The sequence below is a fragment of the Melospiza melodia genome, chromosome 10, assembly GCF_035770615.1.
Source record: "Melospiza melodia melodia isolate bMelMel2 chromosome 10, bMelMel2.pri, whole genome shotgun sequence".
Classification (NCBI taxonomy): Eukaryota; Metazoa; Chordata; class Aves; order Passeriformes; family Passerellidae; genus Melospiza; species Melospiza melodia.
The window spans coordinates 27,311,607-27,333,322 of record NC_086203.1 but is presented as its reverse complement, the minus strand read 5'-3'; the positions used below and the strand labels follow the sequence as shown (position 1 = coordinate 27,333,322).

Below are 21,716 nucleotides of genomic sequence, written 5' to 3'. Positions count from 1 at the left end.
TTTTCTGTTTTCATTTTGCTTTTGAATGGCTCATTAGCATCGATCTAAGAAATGACAGTAATAATAGTGTTACTTGTATAGAAAGTTATACAGTTTTTCGGTAGACACATCCATCAATTAAGTGAGCAGTTCGAGAAACCAAAATTAATGAGAAAGATAGGTGTGTTAATGAAATAATCATAGTATAATCAATTTGACTGTTAAAATTTGAAAAGCATTTCAGGAAGACAATATGAATTCATAATTTACGTCTAAAAGTGATTAATAAAAACTGTATTTAATAACAAAGCTATTTGTCATCATTTAAAACTTAAGCACAAAATTAGTCATGTTGTGGTTCATGTTGTCATAATAATAAAGCTGACTACTTTTTTTCCTAAGACCTTCCTTGTTTTCAATAACAGGCTTGAAAGTAGTCACTTTCCTAAAAGAAAAAGGCAAAAAATTTGTGGAAAAATAAAGGAATTGAATTTCTTAGCTGAACATAGAGAAGCCAGTGATACCCTTTGCTTTCAGCCTTGCTGTAGGTGTGGGGGCGATTTTTGCCCAAGCAGGGACTCTGGAAATGGGTCTTTGGTGTAAAAATTACAAAAAATCAAAATATTTAACATGACATTTGGTGTAGGTGTGGTGTTGTGTGGATCTCTCTGCCCCACAGCCCGGATTTTGCATTCCATGAGTATTGCAGGTGTCACACCAGAGCATAACAGAGTCATGCAGTGCAGTATTAGCATTTAGTTATTAAAAAAAAAAAAATACATGCGTAAAAACACACACAGGCAAAACTAACACTAGGCTTTGTTTACTGACTCTTTGATTTAATTACTGTTTGAAGACGGCCGAATTAGCTGTTAATTGATTTAATTATCCAATTTGTTTGTTTCAGGCATGATTCCAACAGAGCTGCAGCAGCTCTGGAAGGAAGTGACAAGCTCGCACACAGCGGAGGAGGCAGCCAGCAACAACCACAGCAGCCTGGACCTGTCCACCACCTGCGTCTCCTCCTCCGCGCCCTCCAAGACCTCCTTAATCATCAACCCACACGCCTCAACTAATGGACAGCTATCAGTCCACACTCCTAAACGGGAGAGGTAGGTGCCTGCAGGTTTTGCACCACCCTGAGCATCTGGGAGCCGCGTCCCGGAGCGATGGCGAAACGCTCGGGAGCGGTGGCCAAGCGCCTTGGCCTCGGTTTTGTCCTCCACATCTCGCTCTGCCTGGTGTTGGCGTGGTTGAATAGAGTCTCCACTGGGCAGAATGTGCTCCTTTTGTTCAGATCTTTATGGCTTGTTAATTGGATCAATGTGGGCACAATTAGCTAATTAGAAGTGCATTGGATAAGCGTATTGGGAAGTGTGAAGAAGCTGGGGGGTTTTTTTGAGTTATGCATCACAGGTGGTGGTGCTCTTGTTGTGCTTTGGGTTTACGGGCTGGAGGGGAGCAAGAAAATCTATTGGTCAGTACAGTCCCCATTTTTCTACCAAATTTTGGTGCCCTATCTCATCTAACATATTTGCCTTTTTGTACTCTGTTTTCCCTGCTTTCACAAGACACGGTAGGCTTGAGTTCACCAGGTTTCTCTAAAACAAAGTGGCTTTTTTTCTTTTTTTCTAACCGCTGATAAAATTAGCTAACTGGTGTTGTTTGGCTTTTAAAAGTGTGAGTTAATTTATACTTGCTCGGCTTGCATTGTTAAAAGAAATGGCTTAAATCAGGGGTTGTCTGTTGACGTGCTTCTCGGCGCGGGCTCTGCTTTATTCCAGAGGATGCTTTATTGCAGGTTTGTTTCTTTACACCCCCAGATTTCACTGAGGCGTGTCTAACAACGTAACTTTTGCTTCTGGGGAGATAGACAGGCCCAGGCGCCGGGGCCGTGGGTGCCAGCGCCGGCTGCAGCCTCGGCGTCGCTGCCGGAGGAGGAGGAGGAGGAGGAAGGGTCTCGAGGAGTGGGCACAGTGAGGAGGGCAGTGCTCCTTTGCATTCAGGAGAGTCCCTTTGCCCATCTAGAAACGTTACAGCAGACACTAGTGAAAGCTGGATTTTATGGAAACTGATGGCTTTGTCTTTCCGTCCTCCTTTCATTCATTAGAAAGAGGATAATGGAATTTTTAAGCCATAGAGTTTGTATTTCTGGTGGTCTGAAAGTAGATTGATAGGGAAGCTATATAAATATCTCTTATATTTTTCTGATATTAAGAAAATAGTGCTGCTGGAAATAGATAGATTTTAAAGGAGAGCACACCCACTGTTGGAAGAAGTGCTGTGTGTGTAAGGCATCCTTTATATACCCATTACAAGGACTTGTGTGGGAACATCAGTGAATATCTTTATAATGCATGTAAGTGCCAAGGACGTGGTTTTCATGAAGACTTACATGGGATACTAAAAAAAATTTGGTGTTTATTAAACAATTAATTCCCTTTTTGCTGCACGTAGAACTGAACAGGATGGGTTTATGGCTTTTCAATAAATTTTTTATCTATGTTTTTCTTATGGAGTATATAAAGTAAAATCCCATGCAGCAAGATGGATCTTCTTTCACTGAATAGAGGCACGTGCTGCGTGCTAATGGCATAAACCAGGAAACAGATTCAGTTCAGTTTGAAGTGCAGTGGAAATACAGGAATCTGTTCTGAAGTAAGAATTTTCTCTGTGTATAGTATTGGGCAGACCTAGAAATCCATGTGTCTGAGTCCTGTAATTGTGGTCTGGAGGCAGTTGGGATCTGCAGGCAAGGTGATACACACGCTTTTATTAGTAAAGTTCCAGATTAATTAGGAAGGCATAAACATGCCATGGTATTGTTTGAGATTGTCTTAGTTAAGAAGACTAAATCCTCAGTGCTGGAAACAATACCTGTGTTATTAAGCTTGCCTTATACTTTTCTTGCATATCTGTTGAATTCTGTGAAATATCAAAATACAAAATAGGTATATTTAGGAATACAAATAAGAAGGCTACAGCCTTTGCTTTGTCCTGCCTCTCTTTGGTACATGGAGGCTTTATGCCATCCATTTGCTGCAGTGATTGAATTACATGTTTATCCATAAGCAGAGCAGGAGACTACAGGCAGGAGAATGCCTCCTGATGCACTTAAGGGTTTTGTTGCAGTCTCATCAGGCACCCTGGTGCCTGCCTGGATTTCATGTGACACAGAAACTCCTCTTGGTGAGATATTTTGCACTGGTTTCCTTTCTGAAAGGATATTTATCTACAGGCAGGGAGTACAGGGTGGGGAGTGAGCAGGGAGGGAAGAGTTGCTGTGCTCTGCCATCACATGTATGGTTGAAAGCTCACAGAAGTGAAATTTTAGTGGGCTTGCAAAAGAGAGCACAGGCACAAACAGGGGTTTAATAATTATTTGATTGCAGAAGTTAAGACTAGAAAAATCCTGGGTCTGGTCGGAGCCTGAGTTTGCTGGACTTAGCATTAAAGCCATGTGTGTTCTTGTACCCATCTGGTTCAGCACAGCAAATCTAAGGAGACTTTTGGAGGCAGTCTGGCTCAGGCTCAGGTCAGATGGGGCTGTGGGAAGAACTCACCAGGGAGGAATCAGCCCTTCCACCTCCCCTCACATAAGTCTCAGCCTGGGCTGGCCAGGGAAGGTTTTTGACTTGCGGGTTTCCCCTCATTCCTGCACGTTCTGTGCTAACCTCATGTTAGCTCTGATCTGATACAAGCAAGAGCTATTTATTTAGATTTAACCAACAATAAAAAGCACATAGTAAAATCTGTAAGTGTCCTAAAAGTTAAGCACAGCCACATCATAACGACTGCCCAGCAGCCATAAATAATCATATACAGGTAACATTAACTTTTAGGGTGTGCTGTAAAGCTGTTTTCAACCCCTTTCTCTTGGGCTTTTGAGAAGGAGTGGGCTGCAGGAGGCAGGTTGGTTATGTGGGAGTTACTATCATCACTGTCATCTCTGGCACATGTCACTGGGATAGTTCAGGCTGTGTTTAGGGGGTTCCTGATCCCACAGGTCAGCTTGCCAGGCTGCTCCAGACCTGCGAGACAGGAGGCACCTGTGTTAGAATCAGCAGGCGAGCAGCAGATCTGCTCTGTATCTTGGGTAAAAACACATTCTGGTTATAAACAAGGGGTTTAAAATAGCAGGAGCAGTAGTCATTGGCTGCCTGGCGTGCCCACGCGTCGCCGTGCCGCCAGCCCAGGCTGGGCTTCTGCACAGGCTGCAGGGACACAGCTCTGGTGACACTGTGGGGCTGCTGTCCTTGGGGCCCAGTGACAGCAAAATTTCCCCTTTGTGACTAAAAAGCAAGCAGCAGGTAGATGGCCAGAGTCACTCGGGACATCCAAAAAGCAAAAATATATTCAAAAGCAGGAGACACCCTCCCTCCTGGGCCAGGGAACACTGGTGCTGCACTTGGCTTCTGCATGCTCTGTGTGTATGGCTTCCCTGGGAATGAAACAATTCCAGCCATAAATAATGGGTTAATGCTTTCATTCATTTGGGCTTTAAATGTATATTACATCTATGCTTTTGTCCCACATTTCGCCCAGTTTCTGTAAGTAGCAGCAGCAGCAGCAGCTCTGGGGTTTGGTGCACAGCAATCTGTTAAGGAGATAAATAATCTGCTTTGGCATGACACTCCTACTCTCCTCTTTAATTTGTCTTACACAAGGAAAATTATAATTAAATCATTCAGGGTAAACCCTTGAGTGTAGAGAAGGAAAAAACACACTTTGGTAAAGATTGCCAATAGAGACCAACTTCCCTGTTGTGCCGTGCAGAGACATTTATCAATATTCAGCACTATTAAAGAGGGAACATTTCGTGTGATTTGTGAGGCGGATGCCAAAGCTCAAATCAAGGCTTGTTAAGATCCTTTCCCCATGCAATCATGGGCATTCAGCATCATTAGAATTCAGCACTGACTGTGTGTTTCATGCTTTGATTTTACTCAGACAATTTAATAATGTTTATTGTGCTGATTATATATATAAATTCACTCAATGCAATAAACATACCTCAGTCATCAGTACCCTAAGGGAAATATTTAGTTATAGATACTTGTATTCATTCAGGATAAGGGAAAGTGAGACCATCAACCAGCATGCAAACCTCTCATCATCTTATCAGCATTTGGGTTTCTTCAATAACAAGCAGTTTTTTCTCTACACAAGTAAATAAATAAATAACAGGAGCCAGTTAAGTACATCTGCTGTGCTTAGAAATGTCAGGGACAGTACCCACTTTCCATCTCGTTCCACCAAATCTTATTTGGGAGAAATAATTATTTTCTTAAGAAAAGCCCCAAAACAAAGCAGGGGGATGGCCGGTCACTTCAAGTGGCTACTAACTGTAAAACCTGATTAACAGTGGGCATCCTGAAACCTGCATGCTTAATATTCCCCATGTGGGTAGGTATGGAAAACCAGAACAGGGCAGAATTCATCAGTGCTTTGCAGTGGGCAGAGATTGCTCCAGTTTGGGCTTGAGCTGGGAGGTCTGGGGCTGCAGTGGAGCTGTGCTGGTTCCATCCCCTGGTACCATCCTGCACTGACTGCAGCAGAGCCACGATAGTGCAGGCTGTACATAAACAACTGAGTTAATGAAGGTCCAGACCTGATAATTTAGGAAGTGCATCTGTTGTTTACCAGGAGTAAGGTGAAGAGTTGCAGTTAAAGGCTTTGTGTCCAAGAGACCTTTCTCCATCTGCCGGCAGTCCCATCTCTTCCCCTCATTGCCTTTATACCCTTTCCACATACACTTGAGTCTTGTCCTTCCACATAAGCAAGCAGCCATCTCATAGGAAAAATAGATGGGATAAACAAGGAGATTTTAAAATTGCTTTTTCTTGCCAGCATGGCAGGAGGACAGGGTCTGGAGAAGGCTCTGAAGGGAAGTGAGGAATGGCATGGCAGACCATTGATCTGCTGCTTAGGCCTAATGCCTCATGCTTTACTGTTGTTATCTTCCATGCCAGCTGATCCTCCATCAAAATCCCAAGGCCTTTAGATGCATTAGGATTCAGCACAATTAAGAATTACAGACTTGGGTCCATTATTAATGCTTGGGATGAAACAGTTCAGCCTGCAGTCCATATGCTCCCAGGGCCCCATCCTCTCTTGGCCAGCCTCTCCACTTAGTCCCTGGCATTCATTCTGCACTGGTGCCAGCATCAGATCTGCTCAGCCGTGTCAGCTCCCCTCACTTGCTCCCTACAGCTGATTTTAGTTCATTGTTCTTCACCATCAGCAGAGTTGTGTTGGATTAGGTTGTCTCAGATTCATTCTCCCTTAAGAAATAAGGTGTTCCTAGACCTTTTCCTCCCAGAAGGTATTTAGCTGCTCCATGTACCCCATCATGACCTTTGTGCTCTTACCTGTGGTCTGAGCAGCTCAGGTGCCTTCATCCTTGCTGTGGAGCCAGGTTGGAGTGAGAGACTTGAGCCTGGATGGCCCAGCTGGCTTTCTATAAACTATTCTGCTTTCCACATGGCTGCTGTCCTTCTCATTGCGCCTGGAATGGCGGTGGGGCTGCTTGGGCTGTTGGTGACAATGGCACTGTGACAGCAGGGGCCCAGCCTGGCCATCTCCATGTACTCTGTGCAGGTACAGCCCAAAGTGTCCCAGTGTCCGATCCCTTGGCACTCACTCCCCTGCCAAAGAAATGCCACCAGTTACTGAAGGCTTCCCTCTGAGTCACTCTTCTGTAATCACCTTTGAAAAAACACCGGCTGTGACTCAGACCTGGGGCTGTTAATCTTCAGTTTTAAGCCTTATCAGGCACTTTTTATTGTTCGTGCTTTTCAGATGCGGGTGTGGAGCCTCCTGTGCGTCGCCCGCACCCACCGTCTGCCGCGGTGCTAAATCAGTTGTACAATTCCACTCGCTCCTCACTCTGCCCAGGAGCTCCTTCATCAGCTTCCCAGGGAATTCCTGCACTGAGCTAAAAGCAGCTTATTTTACTTGCTTTCCCCTAGGAGAGATGCTAAGTTAACCAGGCTGTGAATGTTTGATGTGGCCCCTGGCTGGAGCAGGGTGCTGGGTTTGATGCTTGGGAAGCTGCCCCAGCATCAGGGAGCTCCTGCACGCCAGCGTTTCACTTCTCTCTGGTCCTGTGTAACAACCATCGGTTGTACAACTCCAAACACTAAGCTAATGTATCAAAAAGCACTTAAAATAGATTGGGTGAGCCTTGGCAGACGCCTAACAGAACTCTTCCAAATTTTAGCATATGTATTGTTTTATTCCTCCATCTGGCCAACAGATCATTGTTTGATATCTGAGTGCTTTGCATATCTCCTCCCTTTTCTTGCAACTGAGATACTTACACGTGCATTTAATACAGCTTAATGCTATTTTTACATACCAGAGAAATAGCTGATGGCTTTCTGTTAATTGCATGCACTTTGCAGTTAAACTTTTACTAAAACATTCCTGTCTAAATACTTAAAGTCCAATGAAAATTTGTCCTCTTCTTTTATTAGAGGTGTTTATGTAGTACTCTTAAAAAGGGACCTGGTTTTCATTTACTGCCCTGTGGATTTCTGTTTCTTTTTATTTCCTCCTATGTGCAAGTTGTCCTTTCTCAGAATTTGGTCAGGTCTGATTGTCCTGAAGAGCTGAGCAGGGAGCTGATAAAGAGCTGTGTTATTTTTTTAACATATATAGCACAATCTGAGAACAGAAACACCCTTGAAAGGGCTGTAGAAGTAGGGAACTTAGGTGACTTTTGTGTGACTATTTTCTGTGCTGCTCAATAAAAATGGAGCAGTTAGTATGACAGCTGTTATATCATGTTATATCGTACTGCTAAGATATTGAGCAGCATTTAAAGTAAAACTCCACCATTAAGCTGTATAAACTTTATCCGTTTCACTGTGGTTTAATGGAAAAAAAATGAGTTTCTCAATAAAATGACATCATTTTTCCCAGGTTGTAATGTTCACTTTACAACTGTTTTTCTTTAATTCAATTTGTTTTACTTTACTTTTTCTTGGCATCTTTTTTTTTTTTTTCTTGCAGTTTGGAGAGGGGGAAATCTCTTTTTGTAGAGCAGCTAGGTACTGCTCAAACCTCTCTTCCCTGCTTTTCTCTTCTCCTCACTCCTTCAACATCTTGTGCTAATCTGGAGCTCTATTTTTGTCAGGCAGACACAGTTGTATTTTCAAAGTAGCGAGATGCACATTTAAATTTGGTAATTGGGATTTGTGGTTCTACCTGCTGCACAGTGAGGGTTGAAGGAAGGAGCCCAAGGAAAAATCATGTATTGCATTGCTTGCTGCTGGAGCAATGTTTGTGAAATGCCATGGGGTGTTTTTCTGTATAGCTGGTAGTGGTAAGGTAGGAGGCCTGTAATTTCTTCTGTGTGATCAGGAAAACATATGTATATTATAAAGTAGATTCTTGTCATTAAAAGGATGGTATAAGCCCAGGCAGGGAAACTGCTAATATGTGTTACAGCTTGTCATTTTGGGCTGCATGAATAAAGAGGAGAGCTATTCCTTTGGGAGATGATCCCGGGAACTGAGCAACAGATCCGCTAGCCAGCAAATTCTTTTTAGCTGTAATTTTCCTTTTTGTGTATACTCAAAAATAACATCACGATGGGCCCTTAAATACCATTTCATACACAGAGCACAATTTCCACAGCACAGGTGGTGCTAATATAGGACAGTCCCCTAGGCACTTGTCGCCAGGAGTTGTACAGCTTGTTCAGTGTCTGCATCCATATGGCAATCTGTCCCATTCATAGAAAGACATTGTAGCTGTGCCTGTGGGTGCTGTGGTCAATGTAGTGTAAAAAGTAGATTTTAACTCTCGGCAACCTATGTTCTGCTGTTTGTTTTATTGTAGAATCCAATTTATAACATGGGGGAAGAAAAATCAGCTCAGAGCAAATTCCAGAACAATCTGGCTGGCTGGGGTTTGTGTTTATTCTTGGAGCGCATGGTTAATCAGCAGGTGCACAGCCCCGCGCTCCGCGCGCTCTAATGAACAGTTTACAGGAAGTCTTGCTCGGAAGAAACATTTTCCGTGTTGTTTATACTGTGAATTAACTCAGAAGTTGCAAAGCTGTAAACGATGTTAGCTGGCCGTGTATGTCATGCAAGTCTGTTCTGTATTTCTTGTCTTTTTCTGGCTTTCTTTCCCGCTGTTGCAAGGTTTTCTCCGGGTGTGGGATGCTCAGACAGGATGCTGAGCTTCTCTGTGCTCTGAGAGGGGCAAATCATGGCACAGAGGCCCTCCCAAAAAGCAGGGTGAAGCTCTAGCGTTGCCCAGCAGTTCAGATCGAGCTGCATGAATGTGATTTGTGGCTGCTCTGGTACCTATCAGTCCAATGCCAAGTGTTGTTCTGTTTTAGTGGGACTATTTGTTGTGCCTTTTAGTAAACACAAACAAATAGACTGCCTAGCACCTGCAGCAGCATATGATATTTACACTACCTGTATGATTCAGCACGCTTCCCTGGGGAAGCAGGCTTGTGTCCTCTGCATTTTAGTGCTTTTTCAAACAGCATTCTTCCAAGGGGAGAGCATGCGGCAGAGCGAATGCAGTGCTCTAGCTGTAGTTCTCCCTTGGAATCATTATTTATCTTAATTATATTTTTATAAACATTTCCCCAAGGGCACTTTGCTGCTGCTGCAGGGGTGTGGGGTGGGCGAGGGCCCCCCCAGCAAGCTGCCAGGCTGTGTGTGATGTGACAGTCACCTTCTGCGCAGGTTTTGTTGTGCCTGTGGGACAGGGGTGAAAAATACTGACGTGAATAGTCCCTGTTAATCATATTTGTTGACGTATCACCGGTTTATATAAGAGTGGAAGACTCGCCTCAACTCTAAATGTAACAGAATAGAATTTTGTTGAACAAGTACAGATCTTGTTTCTCAGTGTTTTCTTTTACTATAAATTCGAATGTTACAACAGAATATAAATTACAGTAAAATAAGGTTGGCAAACAGGATCTTTTTACAAAGTATGTATGTTCGTTGGTAATTTTACACCTCCATCTCGCTGAAGTCCAAGGTCTAATCCTGTGTTTTTATACTTGTGTGTGTTCTTAAAAGGGTTGCTGAATTGGGGCCAAAGCTTTGCCATTGCCACCTCCTTCTGCCATGCGAATTGGGTGTGTTAGAGGGATGGGATAGCTGTGCTAAAAGTCAGTGTTAAAAAAAAACCCCAAACTGAAAAAAAAAACCCGCAGAACATCCCCCCAGCCCCAAAAAACCCAAGAAAGTAGTTGGATCACATTTTTTTCCTAATTAAACTAAGATACTGAATCAATCCGTTTTAATCTGAATAAATTAGGAGACTGTTCGGAGAGGAATAAAATGAGATTTAGCAGGGATAAGTAGAAAGTAGCCCAGCTAGGAAATCAAAATTCCAAACTGCGGGTTTGACATGACACGTCAGCTGCTCAGCATCGGCTGTGTGGGAAATGGCTGAGGCATAATCGGGGTTGAGAAATTAAGGTGGGACACTCTGTGCCATGTCTTAGTCAAAAAGGTAAATGCAGTCATGGGAGGCATAAACATGCATGTTGCATCCGAGTCCTTTTTTTTTTTCCTGTTCTACTTTATGCAGAACCAGTTAAACCACATTGAGTGTGATGTACAATTGGCCACTCTCTTGCAGAAAGGATAAAGGGAAGCTGGAGCAAATATAGAGGAGAGCAGCTAGGATGATAAAGGAATTGGAGGGAATAGGCTATGAAGACAGATTAAAGGGAATTAAAGATCTACACCCTGGAAAAATAGAGGCTCTAGGAGGATATGATTATGGTATCTAAGTACATGAAGTGATGCTACAAAGAAGAAGGAGGAAAAAATTGTTCTCATTAGTTAGCAGTGCTGGAATTTAAAATCCAGCGTTTCAAATTGTGTGTGTCTGGGTATATTTGATGTACTTTTCACCACAGTACCTAGGCACAAGGTTGAAATAAAAAAATAAGAGTTTTAAATCATAGAGAAACTCGTTAATTCAAATGCAGGAGTGGAATTTGTACCGGAGATAAGTGATGGATTTTTTGCAATGGGCATTTCTTTTAAATGCTCTAGAAATACATTTAATTTCTCCAAGGAAGGGATGTAGGGCAGTGACTGTCCAGGCCCTGTGGCAGTTTTCCTGCAGGGTTGGGAGAGGGGCTGCCACTGGAAGGAGAATGTGTTAGAGTGCTGGAGGGTCATAATGTTGATTAATACTCCAAACCATCAGTGGATAGATCAAAACCAGAGGATGATGCTTATAATTACCCAGTCTGGTTCTGCTCTTTGCAGAGTGAGAGTGGGGATAGAAGGGAAGGGGAATGTCAGCCAGATTTTGTCTTAGTCTTGCTGCAGATTCTCCAGTGTTCTCCTTGCAGAATGGGAATTTGGGGAATAGTGCCACAAAGAGGGATAAATGGGGAGCAGTGATTTGGGATGCAGAGGTGGCCTCGTGCTATAACAGCACTTCTGTTTTCCTTCTTATGCTGCAGGAGTATAAAGTTAGTGCACACCGATTAGAAGAGAGGATTTCAGCCTGTGGGCTGCAGTTTTAACTTGATTTGTCTTAAATTGGTGTAGTCATTTAAAATGTAATATAACCTCTTGTTACTTCCAATAGGGCTTGATGTAAAACATGAGCTGCTTCCAGTCCTAGGCCTGGATGTGGACTAAAGAAGTGAGGAAGAGGAGAAGTGCTCCTCTAAAAAGCATCCAAAATTTTGCAAGCCAGTTGTAGGAAGAACTGTCACTGACCACTCACATCAAATTCCAGCTCTCCTGCAGGCCCATGACTTTCTGTTAAGCTTTATCCAGTGATGGGGAGGCATCACCCTGCCCAGACAGCCCCGTTTAGATCACATATCTGCTTCCTGGGCTGTTTCTGAGGCTTGGACAGGAGCATGAGGATCTAGAAGTTGGTTTTTTGGTTTTTTTTTTAGTTACTGGTTGGGGTTTTTTTTTAATTCACAGTTTAAAGAGGAAAGAGGTGCTGTGCCACCTTACTAAGAATTTGAAGAGATTTTCACCGGTGGAGCCTTACTGCAAAACACATTTTTGCATCTGTGTTTGGTTGATTCTCTCATGAAGGCAGGAACTTGCACTTGAGCACAGTTTGTACAATGATTTAATCATTACTTCTTCCGTTTCATTTTAAAATCAGTTGCAGCGAGTGTTTCTGACTCAGAAAATTGTGACTTTTTCAGCAGCCTTACTCTTTCAGTGCCTTCTGATGAGCTTTAGAGCTCACCAGACAGTCACAACTCTGGGAGAGCCGTGTTGCTTCCCAGGTGTGTGTCTCCTTCTCCTGTACAGGACCAAAATTGTGGCATTCTGCCTCAGTGGCTGTGCCATTTAAATCAGAGAGAGGGGGAATGTGGTGTGAGACAGAGCCCCATGCTCCTGCCTGGGCTCTACACAGATATCAGTTTCATGGCAGCTAGCAAAGATGAGGTCACTTCCCAATGACCCTGAGGAACAAAGTAAAATTAAAAAGGCAGTTCTGCACTTTCTGAGGGTGCTGTGCTCTAGCTCCTTGCAGGAGGAAAGCAGGAGACGTGGTATTGATTTTTCAACGTGCAGGTGGCTCAGGCATGTTCTGAGCTCTGTTAGAACATGAGCAGATGCTTCATAAATGTAATAGAAAGTCAGGGATGCTTCTCTACATCACTGACTTCCCCCAGTGTTTTGGCAAAGATCATTGGCTCAAGCAGATGTGGAAGAAAGAGAGTGGAATTACGAAGTATGTCAGCATCATGAATATTTAAAATATGGTCCACTGTGTGGCAGAAGCACAGACACTGAGGCTTCTGCTTAGCTGGATTTTGTATCTACCTATGACTTCTTTGCTAGTGGGTATACAAACACAGTTCCCAGTGGTTAGTAAATAGGAGTTGAATGAAACCATTTAAAGAACAGGCAGCTTTCATGCTGGGGCTTGGTCACTGCTTTCCCCAATACCCAGCATACCCATCTCACTTTGGGGTGTCATATTTATTCTCTATCAGCACTTGGCTGTCTCTGGTGTCTCTGTCTCCTGTGCTCTTGTGTCCCAGAGTGTTGTTCTTCCAGGGTGCTGTAGCACAGCAGGTGTATTCCAAAAGGTGAGTGGTTGGCAGGAGTGGGCTGTGCAAGTACAGCCATCCCTGTAGGAATGGGAGGGGAAGTTGCTACCAGACCCTGTGGGGATCCTTGGGGTTATGGGGCAGTGTAGGGAGAAGAAGGAAGAGGTTAAATTTCCCCTCCTCTATCCAGCAAGCCCAGACAAGCTGTGGAAGTGCCTGTCCCTTTTCCCTTCCCCTCTGTACTGGAAACAGAGCTGGAAGTAGCACAAAATAAGTGGATACTTACACAGTTTTTAGTCTCATACATGAATTTTGTTATTCTCTTCTATGTCATTAATAAGTGACTTATGCAAGACATTTCACTTGCCAGAGTGTTCTTTGCTGTAGTTCAATGTAATAATGCATCACTATTGCATTATTTGGATGTAATTCTATTGTATTAACTACTTTTTATGCAAGTACCTTATGAAGAGAAAGAAACCCCACGTTGTCTTGAATTTACGTCATTTATTCCTTCAGTACTTTGAAAACTATGTCTTGTTATAAAATGATTTCCACTAACTAGTGTTGCATCACCAGTACCCGACCATGAATATGCATTCCTGGGAAGGAGAGAGTGACAGAAACAAACACCTACTCTAATGTGTCATTAGAAATCAAACAGACCTAAAACTTGCTTCTGCTTGCCAATGCTCAGATCTTCTAAAAGTCTGTCTCCGAGACCGAGGATGCCTCCAGATTACAGAAGCTGTGCTTGCGTGCAAAAATCAGTGAACAATGTCAGATTATCGGTCTGCATAGTGCTCACAAAGCTGTTTATTTATGTTCTGGATTAAAATCATCTTTTTCCACCTCTGTTTGCCCAAACAAAGTGAGTACTTAGATCAGTTCAGCAGAGTTCTCCATTCATGTCCACTGGCTGTATCCTTTGTGCGTTACATCCGCCTCTGTATAAACCCGCTCTTTGTTTTGTTTTGAGGTGCTTCTTCAGGCTCTATCAGGGAACAAGTGGCAATCTATAATATCTTCAAAAGTGGGATGGATAAAATAGCAGTAATCTGATACTGACACATAAAGGTCACCGAAAGGCATGGCTGAAATCCCCCCAGGCAGGATGGGAGTTGCTGCCTTCGGAATGGCACAGTGCCTGCAGAGAGGGCTGGCGTTTGTCTTGCAGGAGTGAGGGTTTTTTTTTTTTCTCTTTGAAATGTCTTATTTTTGGTAAGTTGAAGTAGTTCCTCTTCTTGGTTGAATGGCAGTGGAAGCTCTGCGTAGGTGTTAAGCGTGTTACGCGTGGCATCCAGTTAGCAAAGTGACCTTTTAAGTTCCCATTTACAGTCAGCAAGCACCAGCCTTTATGGTTATTGACAGCACGAGCCTTTGACATCCTGAGCATCATTTAGAGTTTGATACTGTCTTGGTCATTCCATCATTTTCTTTGGACACAATACCAGGGTGTCACGTCCTGCATAGTTTGTCTTGTCTTGTGCAAGTTCCCTGGAAAGAAAAGAGATTTGCACTTGGATTTAAAAAATAAAAACAAATCTCGGTAGGGCTCTTTCCGTTGACTTGGCCATGGCCTTTAGGCTCTCACAGAGAAACTTTTAAAATCCCTGCTGGGGGTTTAAGCCATGTGACTCCTGTTGATATTATAATGAGATTTACAGTGCTTAAACCCTATGGGGGACTGACTCCTTACTTGGCCATCACAAGTCCCAGTGTGTGGGTAACATGCACTGGGCAGATTCATACACTGCTTCACTGGTTTTTTCTTTTTTTTTCCTTTTTTTGTTCTTCCAAACACACTGAAATCATAACTCTCATATGTAGTCTTTATGGACTTTAATGGAGTGTCAACATGAAAGCCCACTGTCTCACCCTTTGCTGTATCCAGGTATAGAAACAGATGATAAACCCCATTATTTTCTGAATTTTCAGATGTATATAGAGGATGTTTGACCATATGCCTCTTTGGCTTGGGTGCATGGTGTTCTTCAGCCATTCTGCCTCTTCCTTAGCTGAGGAAATGTGTGGTTTAGCATTTTTTAAATTTCCTTACAAATAATGCATCGGTTCCGTAGTTCTTCTAAAAACTTTACCGAGATTCTCCTCACTTGAACATTTTTAAAAGACTGATTCAGCTAAACCAGTGTAGTATTTGTATATAGAGAAGGCCTTTGTAAGGCTCTTCATCTACTGTTGTCTTTTTTAGGAAATTACCTTGCACATATATATATTTATGCTTGAAGGACTATTTGTAAACAGCCAAAAATTATATTAATGAAATAATTAATTAGATTCATGTAAAACTCATAATACCTTTTCTAGTCAGTACTTTTAAAAGTATTTTTTCAATGTAAAATAATTTTTAAAAACACCTTCAGTAATCTTCAGATTCTCATTGATCTTAAAGTCAAAAGTGGCATAATCTGGGCAGGAATTTCTCTTCCAACTAGTTTGTGTTTGGGATGACATCTCAGGAGTGTATTTACAGGGATCTGGCTACCCAGTGCATGTGAAATAATACAAGAACACAATTTTGTCAGAGTGCACAGACAGGTAATATTAGAGAAGAAAAATAAACAGGATTTCCAGGTGTGTGTAAAAGTAAAATGACAAAAAGTAGGCATTTATCCATAACGTTACCTGTAATCCAGGATGAAGTAAGTCATAAAAGCCACACCTAGATGCCTGTATGTGTTCATATCCTTTGTGTATGTTTGAAGTCCATAATACAGCACAGACATGCTGTAGCAAAAAGATTTGCCATGAAAAATACATACATGTGTGAGCATAAAATAGAGATTTCAATATTATTTTGACATTTTGATTTTAAAGTCATCTAAGGTTATGGAGATTGTTGCAAAAAGTAATTCCTTTCCTTAGGAAGTTTCCATGCAGAAGTCGAATAAAGAAGATATTTTAGAATATGGTTCATCAGTGAGTGCAACAGATACATTTCCCTGAGCACCACATGGCCTGGATCAAAGAGTCTCATGACTTGGATCAGTGCAGCCAAATCATTACGTATTGATTGGAATCCCGCTGAAGGATTAACCCCTTAGTGCTCGTATGAATTTTTTGCTTTAACCCTGGGTTCAGTAGTTAGGAGGCTCCGTGACGTTCCTGCCCAATCTTAGGCGAGGTTAATAGCCCCCCCTAACCCCTCGTGCTGAGGAATCCTTTGATTGCATGCCCCTTCTTCTTTATGGTGAATTTTGCATTTGAAAATACATCTCAAATCTTTTTTCTTGGGATGTAAGGGGGCTGTATTTGTGCAGTGAAACAGCCTGTGAGAAGAAGGAAAAAAAACAACCAGAAAAAACCCCAACCCAGTAAATAAATAACATGGTGGGAAAGCCAAGGCTGCAAATTTGATGCTTTTCCTTTCTGTAGCCATGAGGAAAGCCTCAGGTCCAGCTGTGTTGTGGTGTAATGGGACACTGCTGTATGGAGATGACTTCTCGATGAAGTTGAGTTGTAAATATGCAATGTTCATAAATTTTTTAGCAAAATATCAAGCAGGATATTAAGCAGGTCTGTCAAATGATTTCTCCCCCATCCATGTTAATTTAAATTCTTTACAAACCTCTTAATTAATGAATGAAATGTAGGAGGATAGCTAAGTAAGAATGACACATGTTTCACACTGCAAATGGCATTTAATTCTGTTTTGAAAAACCATGGGCAAGAATCAGGCGGGTACCGTGAGATGTTGGGGATGCTTCAGGATGTGGTGGTTGCTGCTCTTCAGGAGTCTTTGTGAGGATGAATTGTTGCAGCACCTTCAGTTTTACAGCACTTGTTGTCTGTTCTCTTTCTCCCCTGCAGTTTACCCCACGAGGAGCACTCGCACAGCCACCCGCTGTACGGACACGGCGTATGCAAATGGCCGGGCTGTGAAGCAGTGTGTGAAGACTTCCAGTCCTTCCTAAAGTAAGGATGGCTTTTTTGGCACTTGCATTGTACAGAAAGCATGCCCTGAAATTCTGTGTGCTGTCACTCACCCTGGGCCTGATGCAAAGCCCATTGAAGTCAACAGAGAGCTCCCTTTCACTTCAGTGGCTTTTGGATCAGGCTCAAGAACGTTTTAACAGGGGATAGTAAATTAGCCCCATGGGGAAATTATGGTCTTGTTCAGTGTATTGCTATAAAATAGCGTTTGCAGTTCCGCAGCTTTTTTTTTCTTTATTTTATTTAAATAATTTTTAAGTTGCAGTATCGATCATGTAAATAATAAAACCTTGTTTTAACCTTGATTTCACTTTAATTTAGAAATCTAGTCTTAAATTAACTCCATAATTGAACAGAGAATTGCAGAACATCACGTGAAATTTAATTTATGTCAAATAAGTAACTAATGAACAAAGTCTACACTACTAAAAATAAACTATAATTATATTAATTGGGCCCCTGCAGTTTGCTGCAGACCTTTTCCTTGCTGCCAAAGAACACAATTTTACACGTTGCATAAACAGTGCATTATGGACTAGTGTGTGGTAGTGCGTGCATCCCGATGCAGGGAAGGTCCTCAGAGCCCTAATAGCTTACACATGGCTGCTCCACAACTAAACCATCAACCTCACCCCTGTTCCCATCACAAAAGAGTTCTTTGTCTGGGTAGGACACCAGGTACACACATGCTGTGGGTGCATCCAGGTTGCTGAAGGTTTGTCCCTGATCTTGGCTCAAGTTCTGTGGCTGGTCAGTTGTAAGATCACTAAAGACCAGCCACTCAGGCAATATTTGTGATTTAATTGCACAGAGGGACAAGTTTTTCTCCCATTTAGAATAGTCATCTCGTGAATTTAGTCCACATAAATACATGAAGTTCTTCAGGATGAATAAGTAGACTTACTCCCATAAGGTTCAGCTGTACCTGCTGTTTCTGGGGCGGTTCCCTGGATTTTAATGTGAGGGAGGGAAGGGCAAAAGCAAGCAGAGGATGTTTGTTGGGTGATGTTAGATGATACAGATAGGGTTTTGCTCTCAGAACAGAATGGACCAGTTGTGGTTTCACTGGCAAAACCCTCCTGAGTTCTTAGGAGCGGCGCTGGTCCTACTATAAACATATATTACAAGTGGGGAATGGTACAGTAATGAGAAGGTTCTCATTACAAGAGGATTACAAAATAAGAAGGTGCTAGTCATAAATTTCCATGAAGGGTGGCCTCATTCCTTGTAATTCATCCTGTTGTTCACTTAAGTGAAATAAATGCTAATCTTGCCATACTTGCCAGCTCATTCATATTCATATGCCATACTATAGCATTTAGACCTTTAAAACAATTCTCAATTTACTGCTGTAAGTGCAAGGGAAAGGTGCTGTGGTAGCTTTAGATAGCAGAATAAAGTGTGTGGCCACACATGGTCAGATTGTGCCACCTTTGCTTCCTGTGCTAGTCCTGTGTTCCAGGTGAGAGCTGCTGCTTTCAGGAAGATTCCATAGGAATCTTGAGTGGTTGCTTGAGGTGGCCATGCATAGAAAACACAGCTCTTAATCACAAGCATGGGTAGAGGTAGGGCTGTTTTTTTATATGGTATTTTGGAGGTGTTTCAGTACACAGACCCAGTCCACCAGTTCACCTGGAGGAGATAATGTGCAGCAGTCAGTAATTAGGAATAACCTGCAAACTGTCACCAGCCCAGGTTGGACTTGAAGCTGCTCCATCAGCTCTAGTTTTTTCACTATCAGTCTAGCTTTTGTCTCCATTGAAAGCTTTCAACAGAAATATTTTATGTGAGCTTTCTCAACCTAATCACCTGAATTTTCTCATCCTAATGCTGCAGTGTCCAAAGTCTTACTGTTCAGAATCATATTTAACTCAGAACAAATGCAGAAATGGATGTCCCTGAGCATTGTATTGACACTGTTAAGAAGTGAGTGTTGCTTCATAAAATACTGTAGCCTTCCATGTCTCCTGTGGAGCATCTGTCCTTAAAATTATGTTGTCATTTATCAGAATTCATTACTCAATGAAAAGATAACAGGTAGATGGTTGAAGTTTCTTTCTGATACTTGTGTAATCTGTGACACTCTTTTGATGGCCCCCTCAAGGGAAAAGCTCTTGTTTACCAAGTGAAATACAGCCTGTGTATCGAGTATTGCTTAATTTCACTTACCTTGTGAAAAGGCAAAGAGAAGTTGTATGTGGAATGAAGGCCCTGTATGCCAATAAAATGATGCTTCAGTTAAGGGAGAAAAAAGGACTCGCAGGTCTAAAACATGGTTCATTTCTTTTCCTCCTGAGGAAGAAATATCATAACTGTTGGTAAATCAAAACCAGAGATTTGACACTCTTCTGTGATCATTCTGTAGTGTTTGTTCCCAAGGTGAGGTACACCACAGGGCCCTTGATTTCAAAGATAAATACTGTACAAATAACGATCCTAGTTGTCTTTCACTCACAGCCAACAGGAGGATGCTTATCAGAACCAGCAGATACACGGGCTATTGTACGCATTTATTTCCCCGTTTCTTTTTGAAATAAGTTGCAGTTTTAGCAAGTCGTCGTGTCGTGTTTCTGTTTTGAATCCATCAGCCATTGGTTGTCATGTGATGCGGTATCAATTGGAGCTAACTGATAGCAGCAGGGGCTGCTGCTCTGCCTAATGAAACTGCAGCACCCTGCATGCTCCAGAACGCTCCCTGAGCCTAAAAACAAAAACAAGTCCAGTGTCAGGGCGGTGACCCCGTGGCCTCTGCCAGGCTGCAGGGAGCAAGGTGAGGGCTGAGGGTGCACACGTGTCTGGCCTGTTAACCAGGGCCCTCTCGCAGGCGGCAAAGGAGCAATTAGTAGCACAGAGCGACTTTCCTGCAAAATTGACTATATCCTTGATTTCATTTGCATGTGTTTAAAGACCGTGGAAGATAGGAATATATACCCCTTATGCAGCAAGTTGTTCAGGAAATCTCGGCTGGAGGGAGGGTGGTTTATTCAGCAGGGTAGGCAGGGCAAAAAATTCAGAAGACTGAATAGGGTTTTATTATTCCTCACCCCTCCCTTTTTTTTTTTTCCCTATAATTTGATTGTGGCTTAGACGTGCTTAATCCTGGCTGTAGCATTTTTAAATCAAATATATTCTTTAAAAGAAAGGACATAGACCTTTGGAAAGATGTGGCAGTCCCGTGTTGCAGTGATGCTGGTAATCTGCTTCATGTGCATTTAACTTTGATGAAACGAAGGGGAGTTTATGTGAAAGAAACTACTAAGTGCACTCTGTAATGTTTTCACAAGTGTTTTTATCATGGTAACATCTTGTTTACTTTAGTTGCCTGCCTAAAACTACTTGGAACATGTTAAGAAAACATTTCGAGAAAGCTTCTACAAAGAGGCTTTTGTTTAGCAGCAACTGTGAGACTGCTCGGCTCACAAAGGTGTTAACTTTCAACCCCTTAAGCACTTCCACATGAAATTCCAGCAACTATGTTTGTGGTTTTGGAAAAACAAAGTGTATATTAAAGAAACCAGGTATATGCTAATACATGTTGAAGTAGGCCGGAAATCATAAATTGTTTCAAAGGCATTAATTGCGCTCGTTTTGCATGGGAGAGCGTTCTGCACTAAAATCATCTGCACGGCGCGGACCGTTTAATCGCACAGGCAGCGAGGGCAGGGAGAGGCCGGGCTCCGGGTGGGTGTTTCGGGTTTCTGTGGGGCCGGCGGGACCCCCCCGGCCGGGGGGAAGCTGCGGGATCGCGGCCCCGTCCCGTGCGGGGGCACCCGGCCGCGCCCGCCGGCAGCCGCCGGTGCCGAGCCCGGCAGGCCTGAGGACAGGCCCGGTCCGGGGCCCGCGCCCGCCGCTTCCACAGCCCCCGAGCCTCCCCCGGGCCGGGCTGGGGCTCGGGACCCCCGCGGCGGCGGAGGCCGGGGTGGCCCAAATCCCACAGTGCCCTCTAGTGCTCCCGGGCATGCTGCTGGAGCGGGAGAGGCACCGGGAGCATCCCCGGGAGCAGCGGCAGCCGCGACACGGCCCCGCTCCTGCCCCTCCGGGCAGCCGAGCAGCAGGCCAGCTCCAAATAACCCCCTGAATTCCTATTTCATTGTTTTTAAATGATTTTTTAAAATTATTTTAATTTGTATTATTTATTCCATTATTTTGTTATTTCTCCTATTATTTTAATTCTCATAATGCATTTTATCGCGTATGTATTAACAGTCATTAACAATTGTCATTAGGTCATTATTTATTCTCACATTTTTATTTACTTCAGTATTGTAACTTTATTTCTATTTTATTTTCATACATACTTTACACACACACACACACACATATATATTAAATACTTCTGCTGATGAGATATATGTAGCGAGGTCCATCGCCTTGCATTATCCCCTTTTTTCCTCTCTTAAAGGTGCACTTAGTTTATGTTTCCCATTATAATTTCCGGTGTGTAATCAGAAAGCATTCCTTAAAAGACAGGGATCATCTTTGTTTCATACTTTTATTGACACTGTCTACCATATTACTGCGATGTCTAAATGGTAAAATTTATTATTAGCAATAGTGTCACAAAAGTCTGAGACAGCGATTTTCCTTTCAATAAAAGTAGTTAAAAACCTTTTAGAAAATCCATAATTTTGATTGCTGGTACTTCATAAATGTATAACTGGTACTTTTTAGCTGTCTCTTTAGGGAAAAATGAGTTTTATCACCTGCAGTACCTGGGTTAATGAAATTGTGTGTTGGAATTTAGCCAGAA

The 21,716-nt window shown here is 42.7% G+C and overlaps 1 protein-coding gene across 12 annotated transcripts in view; it reads left to right on the top strand.

Annotated features, from left to right (window-relative positions):
- The window catches only part of FOXP1 (forkhead box P1), a 377,541-nt gene that overhangs the window by 313,686 nt on the left and 42,139 nt on the right, over positions 1-21,716 (top strand). For all 12 annotated transcript variants that reach the window (XM_063165022.1, XM_063165025.1, XM_063165020.1 and 9 more), the window contains 2 exons: positions 887-1,091; positions 16,844-16,948. In XM_063165022.1, the coding sequence (XP_063021092.1) occupies positions 887-1,091; positions 16,844-16,948 (310 nt within the window). The remainder of the gene's footprint in view (positions 1-886; positions 1,092-16,843; positions 16,949-21,716) is intronic.